Below are 14336 nucleotides of genomic sequence, written 5' to 3' on the forward strand. Positions count from 1 at the left end.
ATTCTTTTATAATTTCAGTACATCACACAGTATTGCAATATTAAAAGGTTCATGAAAACGTGTAAAATAATTCTAATTATTTTTGAACAACATGCAATTATCAAGAAATAAATTATTATTATTATTATTACTATTATTATTATTATTACCTTTATTATTATAATTACAACTTCTTCTTCTACTACTACTGCTACTACTACTAGTAGGCTATTAGTAGTGGTAGTAATACTATTATTAATAATAACAATACTGTTGTTGCTGCTGGTACTGCTTTAGCCATCCTTTAGCCACTTTATGTCATGGCTTAATTTAACTAATGCTTAAGATAATGTATCTCATAAAATGTAGTCTCTATCGTCAAATATATCTACAATTTATCTCGGAATCTACTGGTTTCGAATTCGGTCTCACTTTTGGTACGACTTGGTACATGTTAATATGCAAATAGTGACACTGGCTGTCGAACGGAAGTGAGGGGCCCAGGGTACGGAATGGAGCGCGGAGGTCCACCGGCGCTCCAACCAATGAGAGACGAGAATGCGATTCCAAGTGCGCAGCTCCGTTTGGCTGCCGCGAGCAGCAGCGACGACAGCCAGACAGAGAAAGTAAAGGCGCAGACCTGCCCAGTTCCAAAAACTCAGCCTCTTCTGGACCGCGTTCAACTGAACCACTAAAAACCTATCCAAAAGTCTGACTTGCAGAGGAAGGAAGATAAAAAAAAATCAGAGGTGCTCGCTGACTTGATTTTGCCGCCTGTCTGCCAAGAATTCTCTTCCGGTGTTCATTTTTGAGAGCACTACAGCGTGAAAAGAAAAGACAAACAATCTAAAAGCACTTTTTGAGCTTGAGACATGTGAAGGTACCGGCGTCAGTTTCACTCGGCCTACAGGAGACCCGTTTAAATCCATGCAGTACAGTGCAATGGTACGTTAACGAGGAATATAATATCTAACTCTCATTTTGTGATTATTTTTTGGAGTTATTGCACGTAGCCTCCACATTCTCGGGTCGGTAGCCCACGGTGTCGTTGTCCCGTATTTAGAATTAAATCCGGGATTTGGACACCTGACCGACTCGTGGAGAAGAATGATACTAGATGTTGGATTGTTTATGTTGTGTGTTGGCAGGTTTCCTATGTGGGTCATATCGTCGTGTCAGAAGTCGGTGGCAGAGTTTGCGCCTAAAGAGATCCGCTCTTGGCATGTGTCCTGCCTTTAGCGCACTCTCCCCCTCTTAAATAGCGCTGCGTTTCTGGCACCTTACACAGCCGGAGAGTGACTACTTGCGCAAGTCGTGTTTTAGTGGCAGAATTTTACAACAGTGTTTTAATCACTTTACTGAGCTTTCGTCTAGCCAAATCCATGTTCGAAGACCACTTGTGTATAGAGTATTTTATCCACGTATTTTACTGCTACATGTACACACTCGGTTACTTAAAGTATTAGAGGCAAAACAGTGCATTATTTTGTACTTCGTGAACTATTTTTGTTCGTTGATAATCGTCAGATTTCACTTTGTGTCCCATGTGTTGCAACGGTTGCAAATGCATGAATTTTATTCTGTGGGCTGTTTGACCTTGAATGAGGGTAGCGCGATCCAGGCTAGAAACATTTACTCAGTGTACTTTATAAAGTCATGGTTGCGCCTGAGCGATATGCTTAGTGGACGGAGGGGGTGGAGTGTGAAAGGCATTGTCGACTTTGACACAAGATTACGATGTGACGTGATGTGAATCATTATTAGTCTTGCAAACAAACCGGTCTTGTGCTTATTCCTCTCCCGGGACCGCGCGGTCAACTGGGATACGTGACAGCAACCATCCAATTCCGTAGTTTTTTTTAGTCGCTCATGAAAGGGCGCCAAAGTCAAACCACAGTTAAATAAAAGTGGTTAAAGGCCGTGTAGCTGTTAATAATCAAGATATATATTCTTTACTGTGTTATGTTCGACGATCCTTTGAGAAAACCTGCTTGTTTTGGTCACTTTGTGAACTGTGGGTATTGACTCTGATAGCCTAACAGAAATGAGTTATTGGAACCTTTCAAGAATCACCAGCACCAAAGAGCCCTAAAACACATTCCCTCAGAAGATACAGGTGTACACGAGTAACCAGTTCATTCTGAAGTGAGCACAGGTTTTATATAGTACTTAAGTGTGAGAGTTGATAAAGAAGACCCTAACAAACGTTCTGGCAGGCCCATCTGATAATGTATTGAGCTTAGTAGGGAAAATATGCTTCAAAGTTGAAAATAAAATAGGTAGTCAACGTTGAGATCATTGCTCACCTTGGGGTTATAATAGCCTATTGCATATGTCCTTGATAAAAAAACTCGAATTTGCCTAAAAATGTCTTCAGCTTTAGATGGTATTATCTGCAAATGCAGCATAGTTATTGCATAGTTAATACAAAAGCGACTAATTGGTTGTGCTTTATTGCCCAATATGTCCATATCGTACAGGCAGTGCATTGCAGTTAAAAAAAGTTATTTGAGGAAATAGTTATACGAATGCAGACTTAAATATTCTTGGAATAAAATAGTAATGTAGAGTGCAGAAGGGAATATGGTTTCTACATGCTGGTTTTGAGAGCGAGACCAGGAGGTGGGCTTCGGATACGGAACGCGCGTTCTGGAAGAGGAGGAGTATGACTGTGTAATTAAATGAGAAAAAACATCTCGAGACTGATTTGTTAGGATCCAGCAGACTAGAGGGTGTTACCGGTCGATATTATATCAAGTTTGAAAAGCAAACGTAGGATCAGAAAATTGGCGCCTTCCACTTTTCATATTGCACTTGTGACATTCTTCAAGATTCCCCTTTAAAGCAGCATGAGAGTGCGCTAGCGGGTTTTTTCCACCCTTTACACTAGTCCGGCTCCAGCTCCGGTTCCGCGGATGCGTTCACGGTTATTCAAGGAGATCTGTTCAAGGCTTTGTGCTCTTAATCTCTCACTGGAACGGTTAAATGCTTAAACTGGGATCTGCAAACTTCTTCGCCACCCTTGGATCCAACCTTTCGTTTGTTTTTTGAATGAGGATAACTTCCACTCGCCCGTGCACGGTGCAGCACGGACTCTGGAGAATGAACCGATAATATCAATATCTGGACTTTAGTGACCGATCGATCTATCTGCACTGGCGGGCAAGGTCGCGATGTATTCTCCGATTTGTCTAACCCAGGTATAACTTTACACTTCGGTTCTTGTTTAGGATGTCCGCTATTGCTGTTTGACATATCCTAGTTTAGCAGTAGATGTTTTATTTGTTGGAGTGTTGTATGCTAGATGTATTATGGGTATAACTACGACCTGTTTGTGGTAACCGTGATAAGTTTTATGAATGCAGTTCTTTATGATTAAAACACTGCACACCGTGCGAGAACCGCTGACACCCAACACTAGCGTGTATTTGACTACCTTTTACCTCATCGTGACTGACACGGGCTTGCGTTATAATAAGTACTTTTTTAATTTAGATATTTTTAATTAATTTATAGACTGTTACATTTGCCATGCGAACGTATTGTTGAAACAAGGTGCGCGTAGCCCGGTACGTGTCCTGTAATGTTCACCTAGTCTACTCGGTACATTATGGGTGTTAAATTGATTTTCTTCTCAAGTGTAAGATATAAGACCAATATAAGTCCAAACCTCGGCCTTATATAATGCGTATAGTCCACATTTATTTAGAATTGATACATGTTACACCGCTACAGGACAGATTTTTAGTGAGGATTAGATATCCAAACCTGAATTACGTTCGTGTCGTCGTTCAAAAAAGATGTGTTGTTAAAATACGTGAATAAAAATAAACCCTTTAACTTGAGTTAGTTTCGGCTCCTCTTGCAAACAAACTTTATTTTTTCATACGGCGCACTTTGCCAGAACTTTTTTGAGTTCGAACGGGGAGCCACTCGCCGAGAGAATTAAGATGAAAACAACGATAAGGTTGATTCAGCGGTTGGACCGAGTCCGCCGGGTTTGGCTGACACAATTTTACTGTTTATATTTGACTTGGCATCAGAGAGTGATTGACTGAGATATGATTAGTACAAAGGAGAGCTGTGCGTGTAAGGCCCGCAGCGTTAAGACGACGCGCAGGGGAACAGAGGCAACTTTATACACATTTGAGACCTTAATGAATATACAATAGCATTTTCGTGCTTTTGTTAATAATGTAATACAAGGTAAATGTGTATATATATCGCCAGTATTCTTAAATATGAGGAGAATCTGACAGACAAGCTAAACATGACCGCACTACGTGCTTGGCATACAAGTGATCTGACGTTGCGATTTTCGACCTATTGATTATATCATTCTTCAGGAGAGATAAACTTGGTTCCAAAAAGAAGTGTCAATGAAAAATCTCTATCAAAGTAAAAAAGAAATAAGGAGTAGATTTTAGCAGTGTTCTTCATGCAAATGAGTTACTTTGTGGAATTGGTCGTGGTCATCTGGATACAGTTTAAGCTTTCCTTACTTTGTTTTAGTAAGAAAACATTTTTCACAATGTATTGAATTCATAACGTTTACGTTGGGGTACTGTGGATTCGCTTTATTATTAATTATTAATCTTTTCAATAATTGCATTTATGCATCTTGCATACATACATGTAGCAATAATTAATCATTGTTAATGATTCATTTTTCCATAATTGCTGCGTACATAAAGTAAAATATTTTGGTAATTTTAGAATAAGGAAACTAGTGCAAAGGTTATTTGGGGATTATGATAAGTTAGCGGTGTCTTAAAGATCTGGAAATAAATATGATAGAAAAAACTCATAATCATCATGAGTCACTGTACCTGCAAATTCTACTCAATTTAATATTTCCTTGACAAAGATCCAAACCACCTTTGCTTACAGTATTTGCTCAAATATGCACTAGCACCGCATAGCCAGATAAATCCCCTGTAGTTAATAGAAGTGAAGAAAACAGTGTCACCACCTGCAGCACACCATTGTGTGGTACTTATACTGAGCTGTGTAGTGTCACTGTTGGTGCGTGTAGTTCGGTGTTGCGTTCTCCCAGAGAGCGGCCGCCCGGCCGTGTGAAGTGTGTTGCGCTGTAGGCCTCCCCCCATCGCCCCCTTCCTGCCCGGGCTCACCCCGCTCTAGCCGGAGAGGAGGGGCAGAGTGCGAGACATTTCCCCTGCGTGCGTCCGGGACAGCCGGCTCTGCTCGGCCACAATCACACCCTTTTGTCAAAGCTTCTCAGTGCCGTTTTTTTAAAGATCTGATTTAGTATCTTCTCATTCTCTCTCATTCAGTGCTCGAGCTCGTCTGTAGAATAACGGACAGATGGCAGTTTAACTGGTTAATGGGGAAATGGCAAAGGCGGCTTAAAGACTAGTCAAGGGGGCGATTCTTGTACAGTCTCGCTTTAAAGAACGTGCTCTCAGTTTTTTCGTTTTGCTCGTCATCTTCACCTGGGTTTACCACAGTCACCATTCACACCAGTCATAGGTTTTTTGTATGCTGACAGGAAGATCAGTAGCAGACCACAGTAAAAGTGTTGTAAATTGCTGTAAACCCCTGTCCAAATGTTACTGGGCTGTAAGGAAAATTGGCGACAGCTTTCACACACCGCACGGTTCGGCGCGGCACAGGAGGACGGGTAAAACGAGCCTGCCGTGCGGCACGCTAGACGGCTGGGAGCGAACGCTGCAGAATGGGCCTCTCTCATGTAACCACGCAGTTGGCAGCCACCTCTTCTAACGCCACTCCTACCACTGATCTTTGGGGCTGAAGGAATGCTCGACTTGTGCCAAGGTGCCGCTTTCATTGTCCATCTTGGTTTGATTTTAAGAGGGGCTTGTAATAATTGCCATGCAATTGTGCTAACAAATTAAGGCCACACCACCCTCCAACCCCCCCCCTCACCTCCACTAACGCCCCCCCTGCACCCCCACGCCTCCCTGACCTAAACATCCAGACAGAGAAGTGGATCCGTGTACCGGGGGGGGGTGCGGAACCATCTTTCCTTTCCCCACTTGCTTCCTTCGCTCTTCCCCTGTGCCGGAGCGGTAGCCCGCGCTCACGCAGGTCTGTGCACGTTCGTGCACGGCGCGGCAAGAGGTTTCTTCATCAGCTTCGCCACGTTAAGGGTTCCGCTTCGATCCGGAGGGTTCATTAACGGTGATGGAGACGCAAGGGCCGCATGCTGCCCGGTGCTGGAATGCGCTGCTCAGTAGGACGGGGTGGGGGATAGGGGGGGGGGGGGGTGGCTGGGGGTGTCAGAGGAAGAGCAAGAGGGCTCCTTCTCTGACTGCACATACTGTGTCCAGCACACAGCGTGTGCAGGCTTGGTAAACATTGGCCTTCTCCTGTGCATCTGCGGCACCTACAGACCCACACAGGCCAACACTGTCCGCATAGCAGACGCACCTTCTTCCACTATTCCTCCACTATAGTCTCATAATAATTTATTAGAATATTTCTTAGTATTGTTGGTTTTTTTCACTGGTTTAAAAATAATGTCTTTTTGAATGCCTTTTAGTTTGAAAGTTATGATCTCCATAAATGGCAAATTGCACGAGAGTAGTCCTTGTTCGAAGTGGGTGCCGAGCATCCTTGTACATTATATACGCTGTTGTTTACTTTGTGTAATTGTGTCACGGGCTTTCATGGTTTCGAGTGCTGCATGATTACTTTTATCTCCTTTTGCGTGCCGTATAAATAGTTTGCTTTGTTTGTTTCTTTTCTGAGTGGTATGACTTTCCCCCCTAGTGCCTGTTTCTTTTTTTTTGTCTGTTTTTTGTTTGTTTGTTTGTTTTTGGCTACGTAAGGCTCTTGGCTAATTGAGCGGGGAACCGAGCGGGGAACCAATGCCAAAAGGTCACGTCTGCTCCTGTTCACTTCTTGTTCCTGTTTTTGTCCTCTCTCTCTCTTCCCTCTCTCTTCCCTCTCTCTTCCCTCTCTCTTCCCTCTCTCTTCCCTCTCTCTTCCCCCCGGTCCCCCTCTCCCTTCCCTCTGCGTCCCGCTCTCCTCCCAGGACGAGTTCCACCCCTTCATCGAGGCGCTGCTCCCGCACGTGCGCTCCATCGCCTACACCTGGTTCAACCTCCAGGCGCGCAAACGCAAGTACTTCAAGAAGCACGAGAAGCGCATGTCCAAGGACGAGGAGCGGGCGGTCAAGGACGAGCTCCTGAGCGAGAAGCCCGAGATCAAGCAGAAGTGGGCGTCGCGCCTGCTGGCCAAACTGCGCAAGGACATCCGGCAGGAGTACCGGGAGGACTTCGTGCTCAGCGTGACGGGCAAGAAGCACGCGTGCTGCGTGCTGTCCAACCCCGACCAGAAGGGCAAGATCCGCCGCATCGACTGCCTGCGCCAGGCGGACAAGGTGTGGCGTCTGGACCTGGTGATGGTGATCCTCTTCAAGGGCATCCCCCTGGAGAGCACGGATGGCGAGCGGCTGGTCAAGTCGCCGCACTGCACCAACCAGGCGCTCTGCGTGCAGCCTCACCACATCACGGTGTCGGTGAAGGAGCTGGACCTGTTCCTGGCCTACTACGTCCAGGACCAAGGTAGGCGAAAGGGGGGAGGGTGGGATGGTGGTGTGGGGGGGGGGGTGTATAGCGTGGGCGGGATAGGGGAGGGCCCAATGCTGGCGGACATCTCCTCAAGTCAGCTTTTGGCTGCCCAAAAGACTGGCATCTGTCAAAATGAAGCGCAGATTTATAGTGTTCGCTGCCATTATGCGTTCAGATAGGCAGTGGCACTGAGGATGTCTGTTGGGACATTATATCTGTGAGAAATGTTAGTGTTTCTCCAGTACCTTGTATCTAGTATTTAGCATCTACAGTCAAGCCTTCCTATTCTGTATCAAACTAGGATAAAATATTTTACATAAGCAGACAATATGACGACCATCTCAATCAGGTTTGGTTTTTTTATTGCATGTCCCTTGAATAAATAGAAATGTGTATTTCAGAAGATTTCCCTGTTAGCTTTAGTTCAACTTCTCCATTTTTTTCTTTAATACACTTTTTCCAGATTGAGTTTGGGACATGAACAAAATTAGATGAAGATTGTTAATATCAGAGCCAAGAAGTAATTCTGAGCTCTGAACGTGAGAAAATGCCCTCTAGCAATTGCCTCAACATTTCTTTTTCTGATCAAATCTTCATAAAAGTATTTAAATTGAGAAAATAAGATAGAGAGATATCTAGGGACAGAACAGATATTAGACACAGAACGGCTGTCTAAGTAGAACTAAAGCAGATTGCTGGAAGGTAAAATGAAAAATTCTCTTAACTATAAGAAAATCTCCCCTTAATGGTGATAATATTCCCTCAGAGCTGTTATGGATCAAATGTTTCTTGTGTACATTTTCTGATATGTTCAAACAATTATAAAGTCCTGTCAGAATCATACCACTCTACTATATTTTTTCTCTACTGAAAAGTGTTAAATCATCTCTTCCTATGTCAAAAATATGCAATCACTGTACATTTTCAACGTATCCAATTTTAAAAAGAACCTTCTGGAATCGCTAGGAATGCCAATGCTGTGTTTTGCTGTATAGTCGTGCATGTACGTGTGTTCCGATGCCTGTGTGAGGAGGTGCGTTATCACCGGGCTTTGCGCCTCCATTTTGTACGGTGCCAGGCTAAACAGAAGGCATAGCGGAGGCACAATAATGGTTGCCACTGGCACCAGGGTTGGCATCACACTCCCTTTTGTGTCTTTGTAGGACGCCGTAAATTCACCCGTTGGCACTCGCACTGCCGGCTCAGTCTCTTTTATTTTTGTCTGAACGGAGCAGCACAAACTAGAATCCTTCATATGGTCCGACCAAATTAACGTGAGGTTTAACGTCAACAGTGTAATTTACTGTCAGATTTCAAGCCGAATATTTTTCACGCACATTTCTAAGTGCCACTGATGTGTTACTCCGGTGATCCGTGTAATTTGGTCAGTACGTTTTGTTTGAATTTATTTGTTTAATGTTTCGAATGAAATGTTCCAAAAGGTTTTGTTTTATTACATTTTTAAAATCAAACTAAACAGTCTCAACAGAAATTCAGCTTCCCCCTTCTATTTTTTGTTATCTGAAAATGGTAATGGTCTATTAAGAGGTAAGGGAGATTGTTGGGGTCTCTGTTGAGGGTTTAGTGGAGGGGGGGGCAGCCCATTTTGCCCCCACGACCCTGCACCCACCACCACACAATGCCCCCACATTGTACCAGCGCACCCGGGGGGGCGGCCATTTTGTTAGCGCTGTGCCAGGAGGGTGGTAGGGAGAGTGCCAGTAACGAAGGCATGGTGGTTGGCATCAAACCCTCTTTGTCTGCCTGCGTGCCTTTGATTCGTTAGTTGGCATCTGCAATGCAGTGGGCACGACGGAAAGTTTTTTGATAGCGGCAGAACGGCAGACGCCATTGCTTCGTCCTTTCTCGGCTCACACAAAGCACGCTAAATGTACAAAACGGTTTCGTCCCTCACCCCCCCAAAAAAAAAACCCTGCTCTCTTTGTTCGCAGACCGTGAAAGCAAAAAGAGTTTAGCTGGTTTTAGCCCGTTTTTTAACATGTGGCCACGGGGATCGTCTGGCTTGTCAGCGTATCGCCGGAGTCGTGCTCAGCGGCTGACCAAGAGGTGAGCGAGCCCTCCCATCTGTGCACATAATGTCACGTGTCTGAGGGCCCACCCTGCCAATGTATGCCACCGTCACGGATGCCGTTGAAAGTCAGCGCATGGTGGCAGCTTCGGCACAGAGATGCGGGCGCATGTCGTCGGCAAACTGGCCGGGTGTCAGCCGCAGGGCCAGGGCAAAAGCCCAGTTGAATACCCACCAGACTGGTGGGGTAGGGGGAGGAGGCAGAGGGGGCGGGCTGACGGGCGGGCGGGCGAGGAGCCGGGCACCGCGCCATGCCCTGTCTCTCTGCTTCGCCGAGCCCAGCTACGCCATTGTGCCAGCCTCTCTACTCGGTGTGCGTGCCGTTCAACCCCCTTCTTTTGCAGTAAAACAAAAAACCCTCCCCAAAACAATTACAGCATTATCACAGTCAGCCTTATCTGAGCCATAACAGTTGAAAGAAATTCTAAGCTTTTCTTCATTTTACCCCATGGATCTAATGAAAATATGTGTTTTTTAAAAGCCGTGGTTTAATGGGGGTGAGATGCAGTCTTTTTTAGTGAGCTTCATCACGTTGGCTCAGGTCCATCTTTACAGAGGTCGTACAATAGCACTAAATCGCATCAAGCTTTATGTGGCCAAGAAAAACTAAACAACAACAAAAAACCTTAAATATAACGACCAAAAAACGCCCTGCGGGTGTTCAGTAGGTGTGTAAACTGTGGTTTGCCATTAAAAACTAATCTATTAAGAGTTCCATCGAGCTGGTTCCTCAGTCGTCCGGCAAGTCAAGTCAGGACGTGTGACGTGATCGGCTCTGGCCCTACTTTCATTTTGCAGCTCGAAATGCACAACTCGCGTAGCAGGAAACACAGAAGGATTTTGCTCTTTGCTCTCTGGTCTTGCAATGATAAACTCATTGCAACATCACCAGAGTACTAAATCACTTTTGTTTTAGGTTCTTTTCCTTTGTTCCCTGTGAAACTTATAATAAAGGTTACAGAGGGAAAAAAACATGATCCAGCAGTTTATACCAAAGTATTTTTTTCAGTGTTTCAGTTTTTTATAGTTATATTTTGTTTACAGTCATTATAGTTCTTTCACTTTTAATATTCCTTTAGTATTTGTTTTTAATTGATTTGTACCAATCTCATTATTGAGAACACAAACAAAAAAAATCTGAAGCCCCACTTCTGGAAATTCTGCATTTTTAAGCTTTTCATATGTGTTTACAAAGGTGTGGCACTGCGTTTCATTAAGATAGATTACCGTCTGCAGTTCTAAGATTAAATGCACAAGGGCAGAAAAAAAATCCATAGTGAGCAGAAACAAATGTGTCCTGTAAAGTGTATGGCCAGGCTTATACCTTTACGGTCCTCATCTGTTCTCTTGTAAAGGAATGAGACATATAGATTATATTACAGTTCTATTTATATTTATAGTATTTGTCAGAGTTTGCTGTCTTACAGGACCTTAGGGTTCCCCACGGTTAGGGGACTTTCTTCCATCTATTGAATGCTGCACTTTTGTAGTGCCCTATATGCCCTGCCTCAGGACCCTGCCCCTCACACAAACAGTGGTGATGGGGGGGGGGGGGGGGGGGGGGGGGGGGGTGTCGTGTTTTGTTGCCCCTGTCTCTGGGGTAGTTAGCATTTTTATGGTCGTGCTGACCTGGTGGTGAGGGGCTCCTTGCTCGTTTGTTCGAGCGTGTTAAAGAGGCATGTTTTACGAGCACGCGACTTAGCTTTTGCCCCCTGTGTCAGGACCTCGGGTAAAGATGCGGTGGGCGTCCTGTGAAGTTTAATTGAGCACAACGGATCTGTGCAAACATGGGGTGGGGGGGGGGTGTTGGTGGGATGAAGGGTGGACAGGGATTGTGTGCAGGGCTTGGGGGTGCACCTGGAACCCTTTGCCTCCCGTGACCCCTGGATGTCTGGGGCAGGAACAAGGCCATCGGCTTTTTGACTGAAACCAGTTGTTTAGAATTCACCGCCTATGTGCCTATTGCAGTGTGTATACACACACACACACACACACACACACACAGTGTATGTGGGAGCATGCACGTGCATGCTTACATGTTTACATGCACACGTGTGTCTGTGTGGGATGTGCTAGTGTGTGTGTGTGTGTGTGTGTGTGTGAGCAATGCTAGGAGGATGTTTGCTCCCAGTTTTCCAGCTGGCTGAGTTTGAGGCAGTCAGGACTAGCCACACTGACCTAGGGGTCACCACCCCTGCCAGTGACTAATACAGCCCACAGTTCTCCCCACTCACTTTCACTCTCCCTCTCCCTCCCTCTCCCACTCTCCCTCCCTCTTACCTTCCCTCCCTCCCTCCCTCTCTCTCCCTCTCTATCCCTCTCTCCCACACTCTCCTGCACTCTCTCACTCTTGCTCTCTCAGCTGCACTTGCAGCAGTAGTTTTTCTGGGGCTGTCCCAGACTCATCCTGGCCGCGTTACCACACTTACAGTCTGGTCCAGGGAGACAGCTGCCTGAATGAATACACACACACACACACACACACACACACACACACACACACACACACACACACACACACACACACACACACACACACACACATACACACACACACACACACACACACACACACACACACACACACACACTTGCACTGCAGACCGCAGAGGCAGCAACAGTTTAGAGGTGTGACATCAGTTCGCTCCGAAATCCCGCTGCCCTGAAGGATGAACCCCACCACCCCCATGCCACTTGTTTGAGGCGTCCTTTTATTTGTTCATTAGTTAATTGTTTCCAGTGAGACCGTGTAGCTGCACTGTCTGTTGCAGAGTGTCGGGGCCCAGTTATTTGTAGTCCTGTAGCTACCGACCTGCTCGAAAACCAGTACAGATGGTCCTCTTCTCTTTACTTCTTCCGCTCTCTCTCTCTCTCTCTCTCTCGCTCTATCCCTCCGTCTCTCTGTCTCTTGCCACTGAATTGAGCATTTGTGGGCGCTTTGCTTTCAAAAGGAACAACTGCGCACGACTTGGGTTCAGTTGTGGGAATGAAAGGCAGCCGGTTGTGTTTGATGTTTTAGTGCATTGGTGTACCGCCACATTAAGCACAAAGGGGCAAAACGAGGGTGAGGGAGGGGTGGGGGTTGTAGGGCTGATGCTGGTGGTGCTGGTGGTGCTGGTGGTGGTGGTGTGGGCTACGAAGGAGTAGCGAAAGGATTTGCTGCTTCGACTTCAGTCCGCACGATAATGTTGGGAGCCCGCGGGTGTTGCGACCAGCTTTGTGTTGAGTTTTGTCTGATTAAAAAAAAAAAGGACTTAGCTGAAACACACATTTCTCATCCTGCTCTGCATCCATTTGCTTGGGTGCACTTTCAGGAAAAGAAATGCTCTCTGAAGAGGACCAGGCCCTAGACCTGAGCTTTTGTGCGTTTTCGCTGTTGCGTGTCTGAGCATGAGAGCCAAAAATGCCACAGTAACACAATCCTCCTCTGCTTTGAGCTTGGATCGTGGCGGACGGTGGCGTGACGTGCTCGTGCTCAGGTTTTTTCGAGGGGGAAAACGGAAAAGATGGGAGTGTTTACCGAACACGTCTGCGGTCCGCTCCCTCCGCTCAATAATTTAGAGTCTGTCTGCTCTCTCAGCTAAGTTTAAACGGTGAAACAAAACCTGTCAGAGCACGACAGGTTATGTGCAAAGTCCGGCAGCGAAGTCTTGCGAAGGCACGGCCTGGATCCCAATCCCGACGCCCGGTCCGATCTGCTCGCCGCTCCCGGGCTCGCCGTGAGCCAGCCTCGCCGAAGGTCGTCGGGGAAAGATGCTGAGTCGTGCTTGTGCTGAGCAGGGAGCACGGGCGGCCGCTGGCAGGAGGGCTGATTAAGATTCCACACCACCCTCGCTATTGCCTCACGCACGCAGACATAACCAATCGAACACATTCCCCTGGTCTATTTAGAGTTCCTTCCCAGCTCTCTGGCCTTTCCTTATTGATTTCTGTACCTCCATCTGTCTTAAAGTCCTTCTCCTTCTCCTTCCTCTGTCCTAAACCCTCTGTTCTGTTTGGGAGTTCTTGCTGGGGCGTGGCTTTTGTCCGCACGCCCGTGGTACAGAAGCCATTTGGGTTTGTTCTCTAGCCCCACACCCCATCTGCATGTGGGGCTTCTCACCCACGTCTGGATCTCCTGCTAGGCCCAAGCAGTAGTGCTGCCTGATTTCTGCCTGCGGTGCACTCGTGTTTCTGGGTGCTTGGCCCTCTTTCCGCTCTGTGTCTCTGTTTTCACTCATCACTGCCTCCCCCCTCCGCCATCGGACTAGAGAGCAAGATCTTGTAAGCAGGATTCATGGTGGAGTTTATGTATGTGTGTGCGTGCATTTGTGTGCCTGTGTGTGTGTGTGTATGTGTGTTATCATTAGCAGATCTGTGTGCTAGTGAATACTTTTGGCTGTAAGCTCTTTGCAACCTCCCATGGCCCCTCACACAAACAGTAATGTGTACAAAACTCTCCATGGTAACCACACCATGCCATTTCAGTTTCTGTGTGGAAATAAGTGTGCAGTTGGGGGATGGGAGTTTTATTTCGGAATGCTTTATCAAAAGAGGTCCCAGCCCTTAATTAATATTGTTGACTTTCAGTCTATGCCAAAATTGTCAGTAATGGGAAAATATGTCTGAAAACGGAATCTTATTCCAGGGGTTAGACACTTAGAGACTTCTCTGCTTTTGCTCCACATTTTTGTACTCTGAAGAGTGATTCTTGTATCTTCACAAAGTCCCAC

At 46.1% G+C, this 14336-nt stretch overlaps 1 protein-coding gene across 1 annotated transcript; it reads left to right on the forward strand.

The window, feature by feature from the left end:
* Positions 1-582: 582 nt before the first annotated feature.
* On the forward strand, positions 583-13400 carry LOC143475504 (nuclear factor 1-like). The gene is made up of 4 exons (XM_076973353.1): positions 583-924; positions 6998-7529; positions 9648-9935; positions 13237-13400. Exons 1-4 carry the CDS (start codon positions 907-909, stop codon positions 13398-13400), a joined length of 1002 nt encoding a protein of 333 aa, XP_076829468.1. The 5' UTR covers positions 583-906.
* Positions 13401-14336: the final 936 nt, after the last annotated feature.

The sequence above is a fragment of the Brachyhypopomus gauderio genome, chromosome 14, assembly GCF_052324685.1.
Source record: "Brachyhypopomus gauderio isolate BG-103 chromosome 14, BGAUD_0.2, whole genome shotgun sequence".
In the NCBI taxonomy this organism is placed as follows: domain Eukaryota; kingdom Metazoa; phylum Chordata; class Actinopteri; order Gymnotiformes; family Hypopomidae; genus Brachyhypopomus; species Brachyhypopomus gauderio.

Bases quoted from the DNA above. Each gene is read 5' to 3' on its own strand.
- LOC143475504 (XM_076973353.1), top strand. The intron at 7,530-9,647 runs GTAGGCGAAAGG...CACGTGTCTGAG, and splicing joins CTACTACGTCCAGGACCAAG to GGCCCACCCTGCCAATGTAT. The intron at 9,936-13,236 runs GTGTGCGTGCCG...AAAACCTGTCAG, and splicing joins TGTGCCAGCCTCTCTACTCG to AGCACGACAGGTTATGTGCA.